The sequence below is a fragment of the Bufo bufo genome, chromosome 3 (assembly GCF_905171765.1).
Source record: "Bufo bufo chromosome 3, aBufBuf1.1, whole genome shotgun sequence".
Classification (NCBI taxonomy): Eukaryota; Metazoa; Chordata; class Amphibia; order Anura; family Bufonidae; genus Bufo; species Bufo bufo.
Window position 1 is genome coordinate 456,138,640 of NC_053391.1, and position 25,657 is coordinate 456,164,296.

The window sequence follows — 25,657 nt, forward strand, 5'->3', positions numbered from 1 at the left end:
TGCAAGTTATCCGGATGCAATGCGTTTTTCACAGAATCCCAATTCACCTCTATGGAGCCAGGGCTGCATGTAATTTTTACGCACCGCAGAACTGATGTGTGACAAACAACACTCGCGTGCACAAACCCATTGAAATGAATGTGTCAGGATTCAGTGCAGGTGATATGCATTCACCTCACACATCGCACCTGCACGGAAAACTTGCTCGTGTGAACGGAGCCTAAAATTTGGTAGAGTAGCAATAAATAGGTGGAAGATGGGAAGAGTATGACTGCAACACAGGGTCACCATGGAAACATAATGGTCTGCATAGGAGCTGTAAACACAATATAAGGTAGTGTTTTTTTTTTGTTTTTTTTTAAGAAGATCATTTCCCAAGTTGTTTCATATTTCTATTTACCTAAATTGGATTAAAGGAGTTGTCCGAGTTATTTTTTTGTTCTACGGATGTTTCTAACTAGGCAAAATGTAGGGGGTTTACAATGGACTTACTTTATCTGCAGTGTCTCCTTTCTCAGATTTCACTGAGGGTCACATGACTTGTGACGTTAGCCTCTCTCCCTGCTCTGATGATGTTATGTACACAAGCATGAGAGACCAGATCTGTGTCTGTGCACATTGTCACAGTGCTGGCCATCCTCCCTGCACTGGTGAGCTTCTGCTGTCTGCCTTCTCCCTGGATTCTTCAGGAACGTTTAACCCCTTCTGCAGCACAGACTCAGGACTGAAGGCTTTGCCGAGTAACTGCAGGCAGGGAACAGACACAGGATCTGCCCTCCTCATTCACTCACTTTGCAGAGCAGGGGGAGGGGCAGATCTTGTTGTTATTGCTGGCAAACAAAGGGCTAGAAGAGAACCAGGAAAACGAGGAAATAGATTTTTTTTTTGCCTAAAACTTGCTCCGCTTAGTAATATATTGCTGACCATCAGATTTACAGTGCTATATATTTTTTTTTCATAACTCGGACAACCCTTTTAATGAAAATGGTTGCAAGGGAAGCTTCTAAATTTTGGGTAGGTTTTGATTCTGCTACTAGTGCCTTTATTTGAGTATCCCTTTCTTGATCAAAATCTTTTCGGTATCATAACAATGCTGGGGATACACCGGAGGTAGCTGCAATAACACTCTCCATGTCATTCTTGCCGATATAGTCAATCATAAGAAATGTCTACTTACCACAGCGTCTCCCGAATCACTTGGGTTTCAGTTACAAAGGTTTTCTCATCAGGTGTATAGAGAGGATCTGTTGTGTATAAATGCTGATCCCTAGATAATAAATACAGAATAATTTGATTATTAACTGCTCATGTTAAGGACTTATGCACACGGACGTATTTTTTCCCCGCATCCTGTGTGCAGGTTGTATGCAAACCCATTCACTTCAATGGGGCCATAAATGTATTTCTATTCCCTGTTATCCGCAAAACAACAGAACACGTCCTATTTTTGTCTGTTTTACAGACAAGGACAGGACTGTTCTATAGAGGCCAGGACGTTCGGCTAAACGCGGAACACAAATGGCCAATATTCGTGTTTTGCGAATCTGCAATTTGTGGACCGCGAAACAGGCTACGGTCGTGTGCATGAGCCCTAAAACAAATAAATACATGATAAAAATAATTAAAGGTGGACAAACACTTTAGATAGCTGTAGGCTGACCCTTAACCCCCCCCCCCCCTACACACATGCAAGCTCAGCCGAGCCAAAAGTAGGAGCAATGCCAAACACATTAGATGGTCGGCCAATTCAGCTGATCCTACCAATTTCGGCAGAAGCAGTCATCTATTTACAGTTCTCTTTTTTTTGTCTGCACTCCTTCATCAAAATCTACACCACACTGCTGGTAGTGAACCTGCCCTTAAAACAACTACTTTATAAACTACCTAGCTAGACAGAAAATAGGACACAAAGACTGAAGTGGTAGGAACAGAACACATTTCTTACCAGACAGCAGCTAGATTAGAATGTAAATGTAAACTGTGTGAAAATCTGCTAGCCCGAGGCGTCCAGTACTGAGGGACTACATGCTGCTCCAGCCAAGTACGTGCATCAGGCTCCCCAACTACAGGGAAAAGATACATTAGACATAGAGCAGTCTAGCACAATTATGAATTTAACACTGTAAAATTGAATGGGACACACACACACACACACACACACACACACACACACACAGAGTAAATACGGCAGAAGATTTAGAAGCCTCAATATGTGACCATGCAAGATAGTTGGCGCCCGTCTGGGACCAAGAATGGTCTGCATAGCTTCCTTATGCTATGTTTTTCTGTCTTCTCTATGATATCATCCCCTCTTCGCCTCATCATAGGTACAACAAATGGACTAATACAGAATGATAAGGTTGATGTCGCTTTTCTATCAACATGGATGTCATGTCCCCTAGTACTTGACAGTAACTGGACTGACGTTTACTTCATCCCCTCTCATCCTGCTCTGTCTACATTGATGGTGTCCTTTTCTTCCTGTGCAGGTGGTATGCAGATTCTAGCCCTTCTGACTGCACAAGTCAAGCATGCATTTTACTATGTTTCACCTGGCTGTGTTGATGTACAGCTGAGCATGCACACACCACACAAGATCATGGGTGTGCTCATGGGAGATGTAGTTTTTACTACTGTCAGCTGCAGGACGTGCCACAAAATTATGTGACCATTAGAAACTAGGATCAGAAGTTTTTAATCAATGGGATGACAGGTGAGAAGGCGACCCGTTTTATTAAAAGAACAGGGATCTAACAAAGTCTAAGAACCTCAGAGGAGGAGTTGTTGATGCTCATAAGGCTGGAAAAGGTTACAAAACCATCTCTAAAGAGTTTAGAGATTCCACCAATTTACAGTCAAACTGATTGTGTACAAATGCAGCAAACTAACAATGATTATTACCAGCCCCAGGAGTGGTCGACCAACAAAAATCATGCCAAGAGCAAGGAATGTAATAGTCTGTAAACTAAAGGAATCCAAGGTAACATCTAAGCAACTAAAAGGTCTCTCTCACATTAGCTAATGTTCATGTTCAGGTGTCCAGCATTAGTAGGACAATGGACAACAATCGTGTGCATTGCAGGACTGCAAGAGGAAAGCTGATTCTCTGAATAAAGAACACTGCTGAATTATATTTGGAGAAAGCAAAACACTGCATTCTAGCATGAAAACCTCATCCCATCTGTAAATCGATATGGTGACAGTATCATAGCTTGGGCCTGTTTTGCTGAATCTGCACCAGGACAGCTTGCCATCATTGATGGAACAATGAATTCTGAATTATACGAGCCAATACTAAAGGAAAAATATTGGGATATCTGTCCGTGAGATGAATCTCAAGAGAACGTGGGTCAGCAAGACAATGACCCTAAGCACAAGTCGTTCTACCAAAGAATGTTAAAGCAGAATAAAGGTAAAATTCCTCACCTTAAAGATGACCTTTCATGTTTTTTTTTGGTTTAGATAAATACCTTTACTTGCGGGGTATACCCCGCTGATGCTTCCACCCTGCCTGTTTTTTTCAAATATCGCTCCTACGCCCCGCTGTGCCCCCCTGCAGTTTTCCCGCTCAGTATGTTAATACTGTGCATCGGTACAGGGAGGAGGAGGAGACACCAGGGTTTCTCAATGCCGTACGAAAAACTTCCAGCAGCTGTGTCTTCATAAATGCATATACTTTATTCTCTGTTAAAAATCATATATCCCAAAACTACCAGGACGCGTTTCGGCAATATGCCTTCATCGACAGGTATGTAAAAGGATGTACCTGTTGATGAAGGCATATTGCCGAAATGCGTCCTGGTTGTTTTGGGACATATGATTTTTAACAGAGAATAAAATATATGCATTTATGAAGACACAGCTGCTGGGATTTTTCACATGGTATTGAGTGAAGATTGCTCCTTCCCTGTGCAGCGTGCACACACGAGCGAGCGCTTTGGCGTAACACCTTGGATAAATACCCCGCTTTTTATGGATCCAAGTGCACTGTAAAGAAAAAGTAATTTTCTCCATTCTATAAGAAAAGATCCCAAGACGTCATCTACCTGCGCCTGAAGTTGTAAGTACGTCATCCTCACACCGAGCCGGACTTTGGAATCAGCTGTGAGCGAGACGTGGGACGCGATCAACACCATAGCCGGGACGCCGGCATACAGCACGGAGCAAAACATTTTTCGCAAGTCCCATCAAGCTACAGGCAAAGGTAAGCCCACATAGTGGGTACATTTTTGTGAGGCATTATACTAAGTTAATGGAAGGAGAAGCAACGAACTGCACCTAATTATATATTTAGGACTTGTTCTCAGCAACTTAAATCAGATGCAACAGTATCCTGCAGACATAAAAGAGACTGGATACACTCTGTAAAGAGTATCAAGCGCAGAGGAAACATTATATATGTGGAATGCTATTCTTGTTGAATTGATACAGGACACTTAGCGGCATTTGAGCATATCTGCGGATTTTATTATTCAAATATAGGACTGAGTACACCACTATAAGTGGCATATTTTTAAAGATTGGTGTGTGATAATCATACCTATGAAATTATAGGAGAATATTGCCGAATTTCCATATACGAGTGCCCATCCATATTTTTTCTACATTTTTATCCAATTTTGAGGGGTGTTCTCAAATTTTGGTTGGTGCACCTACTTTGAGGGAACAGAGGTGAGTGGATCTCTCAACTCTTTTTTTCCAAGATTGCTCCTTCCCTGTGCAGCGTGCACACACGAGCGAGTGCCGGCCGGCTCTGCTATTTACTTAGGGTTTCTCAATGGGCGTCTCCTTCTCCCTGGCTGTGCCGCGGTCCAATCACAGCGGAGAGTGTCGCAGCCAGGGAAAAGGTGAGTTTTTAATTTATCTAAACTAAAAAAAAAAAAAAAACATGAAAGGTCCTCTTTAATCCAATAGAAATGTTGTGGAAGGACCTGAAGCAAGCAGTTCACGGGAGGAAACTCATCAACATAACAGAGTTGAAGCTGTTTTATACCAAAGAATCTGCTGAAATTCCTCCAAGCTGATGTGCAGGACTAATCAACAATTACTGGAAACGTTAAGTTGCAGTTATTTCTGCACAAGGGGTGGTCACCAGATACTGAACATAAAGGTTCACAACTTTTGCCACTCACAGACATGTGATATTGGTACATTTTCCACAAAAAGTCAATGGCCAAATGTATTATCATTAATTCACTTGTTTGATTTGGTTATCTTTATCTACTTTTAGGACTTGTGTGAAAATCTGATTGTAGTTTTAGATCAAAAGTATGCAGAAATATAGAAAATTCGGAAGGATTCACAAACTATAAACCACCACTTTATACCATCAGCATCCAATATGTGCTAACCAGCACTTTTCATCCATGAGGCCAATGTCTCCATCTCTACCAGAAGATACTTCAATGATAAGATCACTATACAGAATATGATGTAGTGAGTAGAAGAGGCACACAGGTCTGCACACAGAGACTGAATCATAAGCACATGCTCACCTTTCCATGATACTACAGGAGCAGTGGCCTTCTTTTCACCATCATCTTGTGGGGTCCTATCAACCTGTATTCCCGAGTCCTCCCTACTGAGGGTCTCTTGATCATCCTCCTCCTCACTTACATCAGACCACTCCTGAAATCATATAAAACAGAGTATTACAAAAGTATTATATTGGTTCTCTCGGTACTCCACCCTGCCCTTCAAAAAAATACTTGCACATTCATAGAACTGTCCAGACAAATTGTTTAATATCTGGGTCCTTACAGGAGTTCTATATCAAACTCCAGTGCTGAAAGTCTACGTGGTGTTTATGCTTTGTGGGGGGGGGGAGAAAGTGAAGAGATGAATTGTTATCATGGATCTCTAGGGATCCAGATGAGCACAGGAAATTAGGGAAAATTAGGATTTATTTAGATTGATGATTTGAATCCATTCTTTGGATTAAAAGGGCTTCTGTCACCCCACTAAACTCCTTTTTTTTTTTGTGTACTATCCTATCCTGCGATATTGCTATACATTATGTTATTAATAATTTTCGTTCAGTAGATTTGGCAAAAAACTAACTTTTATGATATGCTAATTACCTGTCTACCAGCAAGTAGGGCGTCTACTTGCTGGTAGCAGCCGCAGAAAACCGCCCCCTCCTCTTGTTGATTGACAGGGCCAGCCGGGATCTCCTCCTCCGGCCGGCCCTGTCAGCATTTTAAAAATCGCGCGCCTGTGTTGATTCGGCGCAGGCGCTCTGGATAAGGAGGCTCGCCTCCTCAGCACTCCCTCAGTGCGCCTGCGCCGATGACGTCACCGGAAGAGAAGACGTCATCGGCGCAGGCACACTGAAAGAGTGCTGAGGAGGCGAGCCTCCTTATCTCAGAGCGCCTGCGCCGAATCAACACAGGCGCGCGATTTTTGAAATGCTGACAGGGCCGGCCGGAGGAGGAGGAGATCGCGGCTGGCCCTGTCAATCAACAGGAGGAGGGGGCGGTTTTCTGCGGCTGCTACCAGCAAGTAGACGCCCTACTTGCTGATAGACAGGTAATTAGCATATCATAAAAGTAAGTTAGAGTTTTACTTCAGAGTTTTCGCTTCATTGGTTCAGTTCTTGCTGGGGGGGTTTTCTACGCAGATGTCTTCAGTTTTCATGCACTTTTCAAACGTGAGAAAAACTGAAGAATAACACTCAGCATCTTCTAGCAAGCTTCAGCGTGGTTCAGTTTTTTTTCACTGACCCGTTGGCTTAATTGGACCAGTCGTGCTTAAAACACAGATGTAGATAGAACATGCTGAAGTTTTTCCTGATCCAACAGATGGTCAGTAAAAAATGATGCTGTATGTACTTATTGAAATGAATGGGGTCAATGTTCAGTCCGAATGCTATGTGCTGTAAAAACAGACCGCATCCAGACAGAAACACCGCTTGTGTGAAATAAGCCTTTAGATGGTCTTTAGAAGGGTAAACCCTGTAGACAAAAGGATCTGAAGTCTTACCGGCGTGTCATCATCTGCACTGAGACCAATGTCTTCCCCTTCCATCAAGTATTTGCCCCAGTCAAAAGGCTCCTCTTCTTCTACAGATTATCAACACAACATGTCAGGAAAATTATCCAGTCGCACCCATTTCGCTATATTATCTCTACGAAATACTTTTTCATTAATTATCATTCAAACAAAATTTAAAAAATTATCCTCACACCAATGTAACATTTCATGCAGAAAAGATACAAAACCTTGTAGCACACTAGGGCTGCACGATATGGGAATTTTGTGTGATTGCGATTAGGGCCCTAAAAATTGCGATAACGATATGCGATGCGATATTTTAAGGGAATTGTGCTAGAGGTCTATTTGCTTGGATTTTCAAGGCAAAATCACATACAAATTACTCATAATGCTGAAGTGTAGTTATGCTCAACTCAAGAACTGAAATGCACAGTGTTTTTCAAAATAAAACATGTTTTACTAAAGCTTTTTGCCCTATAAGACGCACCTGCCCATAAGCCGCACCTAGGAAAATAAGAAAAAATAATAATTTCAACCAAAAGGTGTGCTTTTGGTGGGTTTTGAATTAATGGTGGTCTGTGGATGACACTATTATGGGGGATCTGTGGCTGACGCACTGTTATGGAGGGGGGGTGTCTCTGTGGCTGACGCACTGTTATGGAGGGGGGGTGTCTCTGTGGATGACGCACTGTTATGGAGGGGGGGTGTCTCTGTGGATGACGCACTGTTATGGAGGGGGGGGTGTCTCTGTGGATGACGCACTGTTATGGAGGGGGGGGTCTCTGTGGATGACGCACTGTTCTGGAGGGGAGGGTCTCTGTGGATGACGCACTGTTCTGGAGGGGAGGATCTCTGTGGATGACGCACTGTTCTGGAGGGGAGGGTCTCTGTGGATGACGCACTGTTCTGGAGGGGAGGGTCTCTGTGGATGACGCACTGTTCTGGAGGGGAGGGTCTCTGTGGATGACGCACTGTTCTGGAGGGGAGGGTCTCTGTGGATGACGCACTGTTCTGGAGGGGAGGGTCTCTGTGGATGACGCACTGTTCTGGAGGGGAGGGTCTCTGTGGATGACGCACTGTTCTGGAGGGGAGGGTCTCTGTGGATGACGCACTGTTCTGGAGGGGAGGGTCTCTGTGGATGACGCACTGTTCTGGAGGGGAGGGTCTCTGTGGATGACGCACTGTTCTGGAGGGGAGGGTCTCTGTGGATGACGCACTGTTCTGGAGGGGAGGGTCTCTGTGGATGACGCACTGTTCTGGAGGGGAGGGTCTCTGTGGATGACGCACTGTTCTGGAGGGGAGGGTCTCTGTGGATGACGCACTGTTCTGGAGGGGAGGGTCTCTGTGGATGACGCACTGTTCTGGAGGGGAGGGTCTCTGTGGATGACGCACTGTTCTGGAGGGGAGGGTCTCTGTGGATGACGCACTGTTCTGGAGGGGAGGGTCTCTGTGGATGACGCACTGTTCTGGAGGGGAGGGTCTCTGTGGATGACGCACTGTTCTGGAGGGGAGGGTCTCTGTGGATGACGCACTGTTCTGGAGGGGAGGGTCTCTGTGGATGACGCACTGTTCTGGAGGGGAGGGTCTCTGTGGATGACGCACTGTTCTGGAGGGGAGGGTCTCTGTGGATGACGCACTGTTCTGGAGGGGAGGGTCTCTGTGGATGACGCACTGTTCTGGAGGGGAGGGTCTCTGTGGATGACGCACTGTTCTGGAGGGGAGGGTCTCTGTGGATGACGCACTGTTCTGGAGGGGAGGGTCTCTGTGGATGACGCACTGTTCTGGAGGGGAGGGTCTCTGTGGATGACGCACTGTTCTGGAGGGGAGGGTCTCTGTGGATGACGCACTGTTCTGGAGGGGAGGGTCTCTGTGGATGACGCACTGTTCTGGAGGGGAGGGTCTCTGTGGATGACGCACTGTTCTGGAGGGGAGGGTCTCTGTGGATGACGCACTGTTCTGGAGGGGAGGGTCTCTGTGGATGACGCACTGTTCTGGAGGGGAGGGTCTCTGTGGATGACGCACTGTTCTGGAGGGGCTCTGTGGATGACGCACTGTTCTGGAGGGGCTCTGTGGATGACGCACTGTTCTGGAGGGGCCACCTGCTCCATTCATAAAGTGGGCGGCGCAGGTGCATGACGTAGTGAGTGACGCGCCGCCCACTGGATTACACATGATTATTATATTGTAACAATGCCTACAGGTTAGATAAGATTATATTACAGTGAGCGGGGCCGGTGCATTAGAATACAGGGACTGCAACGGTCCCTGCTGTCATTCCTAATCCAGATGCCGGCCCCCAGCCCCTCCTCCCTCTGTTGATACACCCGCCAACCGCGCTGTGCGGTGGCTGTGTATCATTGTAGGTAATCGCAGCATTTTTGGGTCGGGCAAATCGCAATCATCGATTATCGCGATAAGATTGCTTTGGCGATATATCGTGCAGGCCTATAGCACACTTATGGTTAATATTTGTAATGTCACATGTCTACACTTTTTTCCTGGGCTGGTGAAAAAAAGATAGCGGGGTTTATACGGAACGCTCCCATTCCAAAGGTGCTCCGATCTCTGATGTGCTCCACCTCCTGCTCCTGATTCAACGTGGCAGGATACGACTGGGAGTGATTTTGGGAGCAACACTTTTAAAAGTAATCTGTCACCAGGACATTGGACTATAATTTGCTGCAATACATGAGAAGTATTGCACACAAGTCCAGATCACTAGTTTTTATTTTCCTACTGTCCCCTGTTCCTCCACTGTCAGCGTATAAAGCTGCACTGAAATTCACTGTCAGGACTGCTGTGCATGAGTCCTCTCCATTATATTAGCACAGCAGTCCTGACCGTGTATTCCAGCACAGTTATAGGCACTGACAGCAGGGGAACGGGGGGCAGCAGGAAAACAAAAAATAGTCATCTTGGCTCCTTATGTGCAGTACTACTCATGTTTTACTGCAGATAATGGTCCAGAATCATGGCGACATATTCCTTTTAAAGGGGTTGCATGCCTTTTTCTTACTGTTGATCTACCCTTTGGATAGGTCATAAGCATCTGATCGGAGGGGGTCCGACACCAGGGACCCCAGTCGTTCAGCTGTTTGAGAAGGCAGCGTTGCTGTGGCCTTCTGGCAGCTGCCCGCAGGCCACTGACCTCACAACTATAGGTTACGTGGCCTGGGAGAAGCTTAGCCCATTTCAATTGCCAACACCCGGGACCCCTGCCGATCAGATGCTGATGACCTATCAAAAGGATTGATCATCAGTAAGAAAAAAAAAGCGGACAACCCCTTTAGGCTTTATTTAAATAAAAGAAAAACAAACATTCACAGAATTAAGCATTAGCAATTACCTGCTTGTTTCTTTCTTGGCTTTTCAATAAAGTCATTTTTGGCAGGTGAGTCAGACAAACCAAGAAGAAGAGACAGTATGGCATAATGAGTGTCTGTCTGCAAGAAAAGAGAGTAAATATGACAACAGAATGGTATAATACAGTATACAAGTACCTGATACACAGGGTGAAGAGAGGAACACCACAGGGATACTGACGACAATTACACAGCCCAAAAAAAAGGGGGCTCTGGACTTCCTGGAACAGAGAATGTGTCTAACAGCTATTTGGTGGGGTTGCTGGGTGTCAGACCCACACCAATCTGATATTGATGACCTATCCATATAATACTTCCAGAAGACTCATTTAAAAAGGACATCTGTCAGCAGACTTGTACCTATGAACCTGGCGGACCTGTTACATGTGCGCTTGGCAGCTGAAGGCATCTGTGCGCGTCCCATGTTGATATGTGTCCACATTGCTGAGAAAAATGATGTTTTAATACATGTAACTGAACCTCTAGGAGCAATGACCTTTGGTCGACAGGGCCAGGGGGTGAAAATGTCGTCACACCTGACCCTGTCAAAGTACAGAGGGCACAGCAGTTGCAGAGAGAGCAGAGCCTCTAGGTGTAACAGTAACGCCCCCTTTGCTCCTGGAGGCTCATCTGCATATATTAAAACATCATTTTTTTCTCAGCAATGCGGCCACATATAGTAACATAGTAACATAGTTTAGAAGGCTGAAAAAAAGACATCTGTCCATCCAGTTCAAACATGAGACCAACACAGATGCCTTCAGCTGCCAAGCGCACATGTAACAGGTCAGCCAGTTTCATAGGTACAAATCTGCTGACAGATGCCCTTTAGGGTCCATTCACACGTCAGCAAAATGGGTCCGCAATTTTGCGGAACAGGTGCGGACCCATTCATTTTAAAAGGGGCCGGAATTTCCGAAGCCGCCCAAAAATTTAATATATTTTCTATGAGAGTGCCAGCGATGTGCGGTCCGCAAAATGAGGAACGCACATTGCCGGTGTCCGTGTACAGACGTGTAAATGGACCCCTAATCATCCATACATAGCTAGTTCTTCTGTTAGCTGCCAAGTGGATACTATTTTATCCAGTCTAAACCATGTTTCTGAGCTAAAAAGCCTGCATTATACACTGATACATTTTACCTACTGACCCGGTTTCTAAAAGGTTCTATCTCCAGCTGTACAGCTAGCACCTGGGGCGTAAAAACCCAAGAGCAGAATATAAAATCAGTGATGCAGTCCTAACCTCAGTATCCGAGGAAAGGCAATTGCCCCCCAGGCCGCCCTAAAAAAAGTCAGTCTTTAACAAATTATTTTTTTATTTTAATTTAATTCCTCAGGGCCGCACCGCCGATCACCACAGGCGGCGCGGCCCTGTATGTAATTGCGGTGGGCAGCAGTGGTGGCGGGCAGTAGGAGATGAGCGCTTCCATTGTGGAAGTGCTCATCTCCATATTCATCTGTATCGCCGTCCTCAGGATAGCGATACAGATGGCTGTGCTGTGGGGCAGGGGAGGGAGAGGCGTGTTCCTCCCCTGTTCTTCTGATAGGCCGCAGGCACTAATGCCTGCAGACTATCAGAGGCCGGCTCAGGCAGCGCGATGACGTCATTATCATCGCGCCGCCTGAGCCGGGCAGCACACAACAGGGACACAGGCCGGAAGAGGCCTGCATCGCTGCTGATGGAGGTAAGTAGTGTTTTTTTTTCTTTGCGGGGGAAGCTGTCACTATGGCTATGGGGGAGCTGGCACTATGGCTATGGGGGAGCTGGCAATATGGGGGCATTTCTTACTGGCACATTATGGGAGGGCACCATGGGGGAGAGGAGCACTATGGGGGTATCTGGGGGCTCTAAAGGGGCTTTTTTAATTATTATAGGGAGAATTATTACTACTAGGGGGAATTATGGGGAGCTTTAGTACTACTGGGGGGCTATGAGGAACATGATTACTAGGGCACTATAGGGGCATTATTACTACTAAGTGTGCTCTGGCAGAGAATTATTTCTATTGGTGGGATTTTGGGGAGCACTGTTACTTTGGGGGCACCTTGGCATAGTATCAGCTTAGAACAATTATTTTTTGGGGACATTATCTTTATACTATTAGTGTCTGGGCGCAGTTATTTTTTTAGAGCACTGTGTGCCAATAATTGTTGAAGGGGGCACTATCTTTGTGGTAGTAGCATTTCCAGGGGGGACTGTTTCTGCAGTATAGTATTGGGGGTGGCAGGAAAGGGTGTTCAGAAGATGCAAAGATGATGGAAATGTGGGAAACTAATTTCTGTTTGTTAATCTCTGCAGAGACGGGAGATGGCAGAAAAATCTTCATGGCGGTCTGGTCTGAATGGAGAAGATAAAGAAAGAGAACGTCTACAACAAAGGTGACATCACTGGATGTAAGAGGTATGGGGCGCTATGTAGGAGAGGAGATGCTCCGGCTCCTCCTCCTGCCATTTGCAGAAGGAGGATTCAGAGCTGGGTGAGGACGGCCAAAGGGGGCAGCAGGCCACGGGCGGGTGGCAGATGGTGGGGGGAACCACAAGCCTTGAGCAGGATCAGGGGAGGGAGGAGAGCGGAGGAGCTTCCTGGCTGTAGCCTGCTGTTTATAGTATAATGTGAAGCAGGCAGTGCAGCCAGGACAGGTCTCCCCTCTCCGTATGATGTGTAGACAGGCCTCAACTATAGAATGTCAGCGGTACAGTGTGTGTTGGGAGTGGCCTATTATATGTAGGAGGGGCTTTTAATAATGGGCGGGGCTCAAATGGGCCACTTGACTGGATTTGCCCCCCAGGACTAAGGCTGCCAGCCCTCCCCTGCCTGGAGGGGGGGGGGGGAATGTGCTGTCAGGATACAGGTAGAGAAGAAAAGGTCCTCTCCCTGTGTAACTGTACATGACCCCAGGGGGAGAGGTAACATGGACTCCTGTGAATCAACACACATCCCTTCCATCAATCAGAGAGCATACTTGCATTTTCATTCACTGACTATTCCCATATACAATAGTTTTAAAAAAAATATATATAACTAATTGAAAAAAATGAAAAATCACAGTAATAAAAAAGTCAATGAAAAAAAAGAATGAAAAATCACGTCAACACCAAAAAAAAACAAACGCACAGCTCCGTCGACAATAAAATAAAAAGCTTATGGGTCTCTGAAAGATGATGCATTCGTTTCCTTCTAAAACTTGTATTGTGCAAAAGTAGTAGAACATAAAAAACCTATACATACAGTATTTGGTATCACCATAATCATACAAAAAGGTAAGGTAACAGCATCTTATAGTCAAAAAATCCGTATATTAGAACGTTGTAGAACTTATGATGATTAAAGGGGTTGTCTTTGACTCTGGTATTGATGAGAGGGGTCTGACTCCCGGCCGCCCTGTCAATCAGCTGCTTTGCATCTCTCAGGAATTCACAAATCAGAACATGATGAGACAATGGCACTTACTTTTGTCCCCTCTGTGCTTGGAAGAGGAAGGTTCAAAAACTCCTCAGTAAGACGCTTCCAGCTCTCAGCTTTACTCAGATCTGAATGGATCACAAACTTTTCATAGATCCTGTAAAAAGAGATCCATCTTTATACTCCCTTCATAATAGCCCTTACTTGTGATATAAGGAATAAGGAACAAGTTACCCATCCAAGGTCCTGTGTATCTGGTGACTGCTCACATCAAGAAACCGATGGAATCTAAAAGGAAGATAAAAGATAGACTGTTCATATCTCAGTCACACTGCAGAGGGTTATGCTGGACATGCACACTAGATGGACATCACCCAAACCTGCCAGACCAGCTGACCACTAATTATGTATGGGAGCCCTCCTGACTCACGCCTCACAGTAGATGTCTGATATATAAAGGATCAGGCTTTTTGCTCTTGGGGAGATCATCCATGCCAGAGGTATCTGATGGAGGCTTACTCCCCTATCCCCGTTCATAAAACAATCATGTTCAGCCCAGCCAAATATGCATGTGAATGGGGGGGAGAGACGCAGCTGGCGGCTCATGTGTATGGGGGGGAGAGACGCAGCTGGCGGCTCATGTGTATGGGGGGGAGAGACGCAGCTGGCGGCTCATGTGTATGGGGGGGAGAGACGCAGCTGGCGGCTCATGTGTATGGGGGGGAGAGACGCAGCTGGCGGCTCATGTGTATGGGGGGGAGAGACGCAGCTGGCGGCTCATGTGTATGGGGGGGAGAGACGCAGCTGGCGGCTCATGTGTATGGGGGGGAGAGACGCAGCTGGCGGCTCATGTGTATGGGGGGAGAGACGCAGCTGGCGGCTCATGTGTATGGGGCGAGGGGGAGAGACAAAGCTGGCGGCTCATGTGTATGGGGGGAGAGACGCAGCTGGCGGCTCATGTGTATGGGGCGAGGGGGAGAGACACAGCTGGCGGCTCATGTGTATGGGGGGAGAGACGCAGCTGGCGGCTCATGTGTATGGGGGGAGAGACGCAGCTGGCGGCTCATGTGTATGGGGGGAGAGACGCAGCTGGCGGCTCATGTGTATGGGGCGAGGGGGAGAGACAACTGCCGGCTCATGTGTACATATGTATGGACAAGGCAACATTCATTTGCGCCGACCTGTGAGCGGCCAAATGTAATAGGACAAGATGAATTATCCTTCTACAGCCAATCATACAGGACACAGGGAGACGTTCTGCTAGCCCTGTCAGTCAGAGGGACATCTCTCACTACAGGCATTCCTTGTGGAAAGACACAGATCAGGTAAGAACTTTCCGGCATCTGGGTCATCACAACCTATTAATACACAGACCTTGTGCACGGACCTGTCAATTAAACTAAGGCTACTTTCACACTCGCGCTTGGTCCGGATCCGTCATGGATCTGCACAGACGGATCATTTCAGATAATACAAAAGTCTGCATCCGTTCAGAACCGATCCATTTGTATTATCTTTAACATAGCCAAGGCGGTGAAAGTCAATGGAGGACAGATCCGTTTTCTATTGTGCCAGAGAAAATGGATCCGTCCCCATGGACTTACATTGTGTGTCAGAACGGATCCGTTTGGCTCAGTTTCGTCAGACGGACACCAAAACGCTGCAAGCAAAATTATAAACAGGGGCACAGCAATGACTGAACTGAGTGAAAGCACTGAGTGAAAGCACTCTTGGGTGTAATCCATCTGGACCCCGTAGCCTTGTTCACATTTACCTTATTTAACTTATCTTGGACCATATCTACAGTTAGCCAATTGAGTATATTATTGGATGTACTAAAAGCCCCAGCACAACAGATATCAGCTACTTTCTCTTCTTTTGTATATACTAAGCTAAAAACCCATTTAGTAACCTTGCCTTTTCCTTATCTTCAGTGATTACACCCCTTTACGATTATTTAGGGGACCTACCTGCTCAGATCTAGGTTTTTTAGCATTTATATTTAAAGAATTTTTTGGGATTTGTTTTGCTCTCTTTTGCCACCTGCTGTTCGTTTTGTATTTTTCCTAATTTTATTTAGTTTTTACAGATTTGATTAAGCCCTTTGTAATCTTAAAACGATTTTTGCCAATTATACAGGTTACCTAAAGGAATAATTTATTTACTGCAATTACTCATGGTGGATTTGAAGCTCTCCCTTTTCTCCTCAGTATTATTATGTGACAGTAGCTGCTCCCAGTCTATGCCCTGAAATGATGCCATCAACCCAGGGAAATTAGCCTTTTTAAAATTCAGTGTCTTTACTCTCCCTGACAGAGTTTGCTTCTTATAGTTTAGGGGGAATATAATTATATTGTGGTCACTATTACCTAATGTTTCTTGAACAGTAACATTACCAACAAGCTCTGCATCATTAGAAATGACCAGATCCAACAGAGCATTGGCCCTAGTGGGAGCTTCTACAAACTGGCCCATAAAGTGGTTCTGCAGCAAGTTGAGGAATTTTCTCCCTTTTGACTGGGGTCATGATTCTGCCTCAACCGCAATGTCTGGGAAGTTAAAGGGTTTCTATCACTTGGTATGACATAATTAGCTGTCAGACACTAGCGATCTGCTAGTGTCTGCTCTGGCCAACCATCCTACTATAATCACTTGTGGGGCAGCGGTTTTGCTAAAAAACTAACTTTTATAAATATGCTAATGAGCCTCTAGGTGCTATGTGGGCGTCATTAGCACCTAGAGGCTCCGTCTACCTTCATACACAGCCGCCGCCCAGCGCGTCCCTCCAGCCCGCCCATGTCCTCCTCCGTGTGACGCAGCGGACGAGTTCTCGCGCATGCGCCGTGCACGGCTGTATTCGGCGCATTTGAGATCTCAGCTCGGAGCGGTCAGACATTCAATGCGCATGCGCGGCTGTATTCGGCGCATGCGCATTGAATGTCTGACCGCTCCGAGCTGAGATCTCAAATGCGCCGAATACAGCCGCGCACGGCGCATGCGCGAGAACTCGTCCGCTGCGTCACACGGAGGAGGACATGGGCGGGCTGGAGGGACGCGCTGGGCGGCGGCTGTGTATGAAGGTAGACGGAGCCTCTAGGTGCTAATGACGCCCACATAGCACCTAGAGGCTCATTAGCATATTTATAAAAGTTAGTTTTTTAGCAAAACCGCTGCCCCACAAGTGATTATAGTAGGATGGTTGGCCAGAGCAGACACTAGCGGATCGCTAGTGTCTGACAGCTAATTATGTCATACCAAGTGATAGAAACCCTTTAAAATCTCCCATTATGACCACTGTACCAGCCTGTGCCGCCCGCTCTATTTGGTTATACAGTTGCTTTTCTATCTCTTCTGTGATGTTAGGGGGTCTATAGATTACACCAAGTATTATTTTTTCAGTGTTTATATCCCTTTGAACTTCCACCCATAAGGTTTCCACATTCTCACCATCCTCACGCACAATTGCCTCTTTCACACTAGTCTTCAGATCACTCCTCACATACAGGCACACACCACCACCTTTTCTATTGACCCGGTCTTTCCTAAATAGTGTAAAACCCTCAATATTAACAGCCCAGTCATGTGAAGAGTCCAACAATGTCTCAGCCACACCAACTAGCGTACATCTATGTGTTCTTCTACTACCATAGCCTGCAGATCCCCCATTTTGCTAGCTAGATTTCTGGCATTTGTGAAAATACATTTTAACCACCTCAGCCCCCAGTGCTTAAACACCCTGAAAGACCAGGCCACTTTTTACACTTCTGACCTACACTACTTTCACCGTTTATTGCTCGGTCATGCAACTTACCACCCAAATGAATTTTACCTCCTTTTCTTCTCACTAATAGAGCTTTCATTTGGTGGTATTTCATTGCTGCTGACATTTTTACTTTTTTTGTTATTAATCGAAATTTAACGATTTTTTTGCAAAAAAATGACATTTTTCACTTTCAGTTGTAAAATTTAGCAAAAAAAACGAGATCCATATATAAATTTTGCTCTAAATTTATTGTTCTACATGTCTTTGATAAAAAAAAAATGTTTGGGTAAAAAAAAAATGGTTTGGGTAAAAGTTATAGCGTTTACAAACTATGGTACAAAAATGTGAATTTCCGCTTTTTGAAGCAGCTCTGACTTTCTGAGCACCTGTCATGTTTCCTGAGGTTCTACAATGGCCAGACAGTACAAACACCCCACAAATGACCCCATTTCGGAAAGTACACACCCTAAGGTATTCGCTGATGGGCATAGTGAGCTCAAGTTTGTCACAAGTTAGCGGAAAATGATGATTTTTATTTTTTTTATTTTTTTTATTTCAAAGTCTCATATTCCACTAACTTGTGACAAAAAATAAAAAGTTCTATGAACTCACTATGCCCATCACGAAATACCTTGGGGTCTCTTCTTTCCAAAATGGGGTCACTTGTGGGGTAGTTATACTGCCCTGGCATTCTAGGGGCCCAAATGTGTGGTAAGGAGTTTGAAATCAAATTCTGTAAAAAATGACCTGTGAAATCCGAAAAGGTGCTCTTTGGAATATGGGCCCCTTTGCCCACCTAGGCTGCAAAAAAGTGTCACACATCTGGTATCTCTGTATTCAGGAGAAGTTGAGGAATGTGTTTTGGGGTGTCTTTTTACATATACCCATGCTGGGTGAGATAAATATCTTGGTCAAATGCCAACTTTGTATAAAAAAATGGGAAAAGTTGTCTTTTGCCAAGATATTTCTCTCACCCAGCATGGGTATATGTAAAATGACACCCCAAAACACATTCCCCAACTTCTCCTGAGTACGGAGATACCAGATGTGTGACACTTTTTTGCAGCCTAGGTGGGCAAAGGGGCCCATATTCCAAAGAGCACCTTTCGGATTTCACTCGTCATTTTTTACAGAATTTGATTTCAAACTCCTTACCACACATTTGGGCCCCTAGAATGCCAGGGCAGTATAACTACCCCACAAGTGACCCCATTTTGGAAAGAAGAGACCCCAAGGTATTCGCTGATGGGCATAGTGAGTTCATGGAAGTTTTTATTTTTTGTCACAAGTTAGTGGAATATGAGACTTTGTATGAAAAAAAAAAAAAAAAAAATATAAAAAAATCATCATTTTCCACTAACTTGTGACAAAAAATAAAAAATTCTAGGAACTTGCCATGCCCCTCACGGAATACCGTGGGGTGTCTTCTTTCCAAAATGGGGTCACTTGTGGGGTAGTTATACTGCCCTGGCATTTTCCAGGGGCCCTAATGTGTGGTAAGTAGGTAAATGACCTGTGAAATCCGAAAGGTGCTCTTTGGAATGTGGGCCCCTTTGCCCACCTAGGCTGCAAAAAAGTGTCACACATGTGGTATCGCCGTATTCAGGAGAAGTTGGGGAATGTGTTTTGTGGTGTCATTTTACATATACCCATGCTGGGTGAGAGAAATATCTTGGCAAAAGACAACTTTTCCCATTTTTTTATACAAAGTTGGCATTTGACCAAGATATTTATCTCACCCAGCATGGGTATATGTAAAAAGACACCCCAAAACACATTCCTCAACTTCTCCTGAATACAGAGATACCAGATGTGTGACACTTTTTTGCAGCCTAGGTGCCCAAATTCCTTTTAGGAGGGCATTTTTAGACATTTGGATACCAGACTTCTTCTCACACTTTGGGGCCCCTAAAATGCCAGGGCAGTATAAATACCCCACATGTGACCCCATTTTGGAAAGAAGACACCCCAAGGTATTCAATGAGGGGCATGGCGAGTTCATAGAAAAAAAAAATTTTGGCACAAGTTAGCGGAAATTGATTTTTTTGATTTTGTTCTCACAAAGTCTCCCTTTCCGCTAACTTAGGACAAAAATTTCAATCTTTCATGGACTCAATATGCCCCTCAGCGAATACCTTGGGGTGTCTTCTTTCCAAAATGGTGTTATTTGTGGGGTGTTTGTACTGCCCTGGCATTTGAGGGTCTCCACAATCATTACATGTATGCCCAGCATTAGGAGTTTCTGCTATTCTCCTTATATTGAGCATACAGGTAATGAGATTTTTTTTTTCCGTTCAGCCTCTGGGCTGAAAGAAAAAAATGAACGCCACAGATTTCTTCATTCGCATCGATCAATGTGGATGAAAAAATCTCTGCCAAAAAAAGAAAAAGGAGGGGAAAGGCGTCTGCCAGGACATAGGAGCTCCGCCCAACACCCATACCCACTTAGCTCGTATGCCCTGGCAAACCCGATTTCTCCATTCACATCAATCGATGTGGATGAATAAATCATTGCCGGGATTTTTTTTTTATATATACAAAGTGTTTGCCAAAGTATATGAACACCGCCACCTCCTCAGCTGCAGAGGAGAAATCTCGTCTTGCAGCGCCGCATACACCGACTTGCGTGTAATCTGACAGCAGCGCAATGCTTCTGTCCGAATGCACATCAGTGCTGCAGCTAGTCGATCAGTTGGTCCACCTGAAAGGTAAAAAAAACAAAACAAAAAAGAAAAAACCAGGCCGCAACGCAATAACTTTATTAACTTTAGAACAGAACATATTAACTTTTTTTAAACTTTTTTACTTACCGGTAATTTTTTTTTTGTTTAGTTTTTTTTTACCTTTATAGAACAAACCTCTCCTTCCCCATGGGACAATGTGCAAAGCGCAAATCGCCCAAAGATGTGTCAAAGTACGTTATGCACTTTATCCCAGGTGAAAGGAGAGGTTTGCAGCAGCTGTGAGTAAAAGGGCCCTAATAGCCCTGTGTGCCTGTCCTGTGAGATGCAATCCCTATGCTAGGTGTACCTGTGTGTGGTACTTCCGGAAACACTCACCAAAGCATAGGGCAGGGTGGTCAGGACAGTCAGGACAGAAATAGCGGGTGTCACGCCTTATTCCACTCCTGCTACAGACACGACATCTTTTTCGGGGTGACGGTTGGGTTGAGGTACCAGGAACGACACTGGGGAAATGTCGCTCGTGTAGACGGCTAACTACACTGGTGGATGGGGCCACGGAACCTCCTGGGTAAAGGAGGTTCTCGATGATCTCTTCCTGGAATTTGAGGAAGGATCCTGTTCTCCCAGCCTTACTGTAGAGAACAAAACTATTATACAGCGCCAATTGAATTAAATATACAGACACCTTCTTATACCAGCGTCTGGTTCTGCGGGAAACTAAATACGGAGACAACATCTGGTCATTGAAGTCCACCCCTCCCATGAGCGCATTATAGTCGTGGACACAGAGGGGCTTTTCAATGACACGGGTTGCTCGCTCAATTTGGATTGTCGTGTCTGCGTGAATGGAGGAGAGCATGTAAACGTCACGCTTGTCTCTCCATTTCACCGCGAGCAGTTCTTCGTTACACAAGGCAGCCCTCTCCCCCCTTGCAAGACGGGTGGTTACAAGCCGTTGGGGGAAGCCCACGCGACTAGTTCGCGCGGTGCCACAGGCGCAAATCCGTTCTAGAAACAAATGCCTAAAGAGGGCCACACTTGTGTAAAAATTGTCCACATAAAGATGGTACCCCTTGCCGAATAAGGGTGACACCAAGTCCCAGACTGTCTTCCCACTGCTCCCCAGGTAGTCAGGGCAACCGACCGGCTCCAGGGTCTGATCTTTTCCCTCATAGATCCGAAATTTGTGGGTATAGCCTGTGGCCCTTTCACAGAGCTTATACAATTTGACCCCATACCGGGCACGCTTGCTTGGGATGTATTGTTTGAAGCCAAGGCGCCCGGTAAAATGTATTAGGGACTCGTCTACGCAGATGTTTTGCTCGGGGGTATACAAATCTGCAAATTTCTGGTTGAAATGGTCTATGAGGGGCCGAATTTTGTGGAGCCGGTCAAAAGCTGGGTGGCCTCTGGGACGGGAGGTGGTGTTGTCGCTAAAATGCAGGAAACGGAGGATGGCCTCAAATCGTGCCCTGGACATAGCAGCAGAGAACATGGGCATGTGATGAATCGGGTTCGTGGACCAATATGACCGCAATTCATGCTTTTTTGTCAGGCCCATGTTGAGGAGAAGGCCCAAAAAAATTTTAAGTTCGGAAACTTGGACTGGTTTCCACCGGAAAGGCTGGGCATAAAAGCTTCCCGGGTTGGCGGATATAAATTGTGTGGCATACCGATTTGTCTCTGCCACGACTAAGTCCAAGAGCTCCGCAGTCAAGAACAGCTCAAAAAATCCCAGGGCCGAACCGATTTGAGCCGTCTCAACCCGAACTCCAGACTGGGCGGTGAAAGGGGGAACTAATGGTGCGGCTGAAGTTGGTGACTGCCAATCAGGGTTTGCCAGCACCTCAGGGATTCTAGGGGCTCTACGGGCCTGTCTGTGCGGTGGCTGCGACGGGGTAACTACTGCACGTGCCACCGTACCAGCTTCAACTGCCCTTCTGGTGCTCGCCACGTCACCATGTTGTACGGCAGTGCTGGTACTAGGTCCAGGGAGGGCTGCGCTGCTGGTGTATGCCTCACCACGTGATCCGGCAGCGACAGCCCCACTCTGCTGCTCTTGAAGCGGATCCTGCATAACCTGTGGTCTAGCGACACGGGGCCGGGTACGCCTGGTGCTGCCAGGGACCTCAACCTCCTCGTCCGAACTTTGGGTCAGAGAGCCACTGCTTTCTACAGGTTCATATTCTGACCCGCTAGATTCGTCAGATGAGGGTTCCCACTCCTCATCCGACTGGGTCAGAATCCTGTAGGCCTCTTCAGAAGAATACCCCCTGTTTGACATTTTGGACTACTAAATTTAGGGGTATTCCCTGAGACTACCCAAGAAAAAAAGCAAGCCTGTCTTACAAAGGGGAGGCTAGCGAAGTACCGGAGGCCGCTGCGGTTGATAAAAAAATATCAAAACTGATTTTTTTATCGCCGCAGTGCGTGTAAAATGAATGTGCAGTGATCAAAAAATATATATTTTTTGTCACTGCGGTGGGGCGGGCGTGGGTGAACGCACGTGTGGGCGACCGATCAGGCCTGGTCGGGCAAACACTGCGTTTTGGGTGGAGGGCGAGCTAAGGTGACACTAATACTATTATAGATCTGACCGTGATCAGTTTTGATCACTTACAGATACTATAAAAGTACAAATGCTGATTAGCGATACGCTAAACAGCGAATAAGTGACTGCGGTGGGGTGGGCGCTAACTGACGCTAAACTACCTAACCAAGGGGCCTAAACTATCCCTAAAACCTAACAGCCAATACTAGTGGAAAAAAAAAAGTGACAGTTTACACTGATCACTTTTTTTTCCTTTCAATAGTGATTGACAGGGGCGATCAAAGGGGTGATCAAAGGGTTAATTGGGGTGCAGGGGGGTGATCTGGGGCTAAGGTGTAGTGTTTGGTGTACTTACAGTTCAGTCTGCTCCTCTGCTGGATCCAACCGACGAAAAGGACCAGCAGAGGAGCAGACAAGCCATATAACAGATCATATTTACTAATATGATCTGTTATATGACTTGTGATTGGATTTTTTGAAAATCGCCAGCCTGCCAGCCAATGATCGTTGCTGGCAGGCTGGTGACGAACTTGTTCTTTTAATTTTGCCGGCCCGCGATGCGCATGCGCGGGCCGGCTTTGAGCGAAATCTCGCGTCTCGCGAGATGACGCGTATATGCGTGATTGTGCGCAGCGCTGCCACCGCCGGAACGCGAATCTGCGTTAGGCAGTCCGGAGGTGGTTAAAGGGCTTCTGTCACCCCACAAAAGTCTTCTTTTTTTTTTTTGGATAGTTACATTCCTTATAGCGCGATATAGGAGAATATAATCTTGTCACTTACTTTCATGCGGCCATTTCTTTAGAAAACGAAGTTTTATAATATGTAAATCCGGTCTCTACCAGCAAGTAGGGCGTCTACTTGCTAGTAGCCGCAGCAGAAAACCGCCCCCTCGCCGTGTTGATTGACAGGGCCAGCCGTGATCTCCTCCTCCGGCCGGCCCTGTCAGTATTTGAAAAATCGCGCGCCTCTGTTCATTCGGCGCAGGCGCTCTGAGATGAGGAGGCTCGTCTCCTCAGAACTCCCTCAGTGCGCCTGCGCCGATGACGTCTTCTCTTTCGGTGATGTCATCGGCGCATGCGCACTGAGGGAGTTCTGAGGAGACGAGCCTCCTCATCTCAGAGCGCCTGCGCCGAATGAACAGAGGCGCGCGATTTTTCAAATACTGACAGGGCCGGCCGGAGGAGGAGATCACGGCTGGCCCTGTCAATCAACACGGCGAGGGGGCGGTTTTCTGCTGTGGCTACCAGCAAGTAGGGATCGACCGATATTGATTTTTTAGGGCCGATACCGATAATTTGTGAACTTTCAGGCCGATAGCCGATAATTTATACCGATATTCTGGGAATTTTCATTTTTGAGAAAAAAAAAATTCCAACACAAATCTGCTGAAAATGAATATGTTTATTGTTAATGTGTATTTTTTTGGTTTATTGTTAATGTGTATTTTTTTTTTTTTTTTATAAATCTTTTTCATTTATACTTAATATTTTTTGTGGGTTTTTTTTACTAACTTTTAGCCCCCTTAGGGACTAGAACCCTTGTCCCATTCACCCTGATAGATCTCTATCAGGGTGAATAGGATCTCACACTGTCCCTGCTGCTCTGTGCTTTGTGCACACAGCAGCATGGAGCTTACCATGGCAGCCAGGGCTTCAATAGCGTCCTGGCTGCCATGGTAACCGATCGGAGCTCCAGGCTTACACTGCTGGGGTTCCGATCGGAGGAGCACGGGAGAGGGGATACTGTGGCCACTGCCACCAATGAGTAATACTGGGTGGGGGGGGGGGGCACACTGCGCCACCAATGTTTTTACTATTGGCCGGGATTGGGATGGGGGCGCACTGCGCCACCAATGATTAATACTGGGGGGCTTGGGGGGGGGGGGGCGCACTGCGCCACCAATGAAGATAAGTCTCTCAATCATTCATATACAGGAGGCGGGAGCTGGCTGCAGAATCACATAGCCGGCTCCCGACCTCTATGAGCGGTAGCTGCGATCCGCGGCACCTGAGGAGTTAACTACCGCGGACCGCAGCTACTTGTCATAGAGGTTGGGAGCCGGCTATGTGATTCTGCAGCCAGCTCCCGCCTCCTGCATATGAATGAATGAAAGGCTTATCTTCATTGGTGGCGCAGCGGCCACAGCCCCGCCCCTCCTCTATGTTCTCTCCTCTCATTGGCGGCAGCGGCAGCAGCAGCACAGGGGGAGGAGACACTGCTTCCTTCTCCCCTGTGCTGCGGAGGGAACACAGAGAGCGCTGAGAGCAGCGCGTTCTGTGTTCCCAATATGTTATCGGTATATCGGCAAAATAGATGCCGATACCGATAACGGTCAAAATCCTCAATATCGGCCGATAATATCGGCCAAACCGATAATCGGTCGATCCCTACCAGCAAGTAGACGCCCTACTTGCTGGTAGAGACCGGATTTACATATTATAAAACTTCGTTTTCTAAAGAAACGGCCGCATGAAAGTAAGTGACAAGATTATATTCTCCTATATCGCGCTATAAGGAATGTAACTATCCAAAAAAAAAAAAAAATGACTTTTGTGGGGTGACAGAAGCCCTTTAAAGGGAGTCTGTCACCACATTTGGGCATATTAGACTGATCAAATAGCGTTATATGTGCCACCCAGAACATAAAAACGGTACCTTTGCTGTATGTAACGGAGTTTTCTTTTAGACGAAAATGAACTTTTAACATTATGTAAATGAGCCCTCTCAAGTGGCCAGGGCGGCGTCTCAATCCTCCGAGCCCCAGGCAGCACCTCCTCAACGGCTCATAACCCCGCCCTCCGTGTGCCTCTGCCCGCCCGTTTACTCTCCTCCTCTCTCCTTTTCCACTGCAGCTGCGCGGTCAAATTCGTAGCGGGCGCATGCGCAGTAGGTATTGCG

General features: G+C 46.3%; 1 protein-coding gene across 1 annotated transcript in view; it reads right to left on the minus strand.

The window, feature by feature from the left end:
• TUBGCP5 (tubulin gamma complex associated protein 5) overlaps nucleotides 1–25,657 on the minus strand; it is a 78,973-nt gene that overhangs the window by 47,613 nt on the left and 5,703 nt on the right. Inside the window, exons 2-8 of the mRNA XM_040425143.1 lie at nucleotides 13,996–14,049; nucleotides 13,810–13,918; nucleotides 10,340–10,436; nucleotides 6,982–7,061; nucleotides 5,496–5,628; nucleotides 1,946–2,063; nucleotides 1,178–1,267 (exon numbers count right to left, since the gene is read on the minus strand). Coding sequence (XP_040281077.1) covers nucleotides 1,178–1,267; nucleotides 1,946–2,063; nucleotides 5,496–5,628; nucleotides 6,982–7,061; nucleotides 10,340–10,436; nucleotides 13,810–13,918; nucleotides 13,996–14,049 — 681 coding nt within the window. The remainder of the gene's footprint in view (nucleotides 1–1,177; nucleotides 1,268–1,945; nucleotides 2,064–5,495; nucleotides 5,629–6,981; nucleotides 7,062–10,339; nucleotides 10,437–13,809; nucleotides 13,919–13,995; nucleotides 14,050–25,657) is intronic.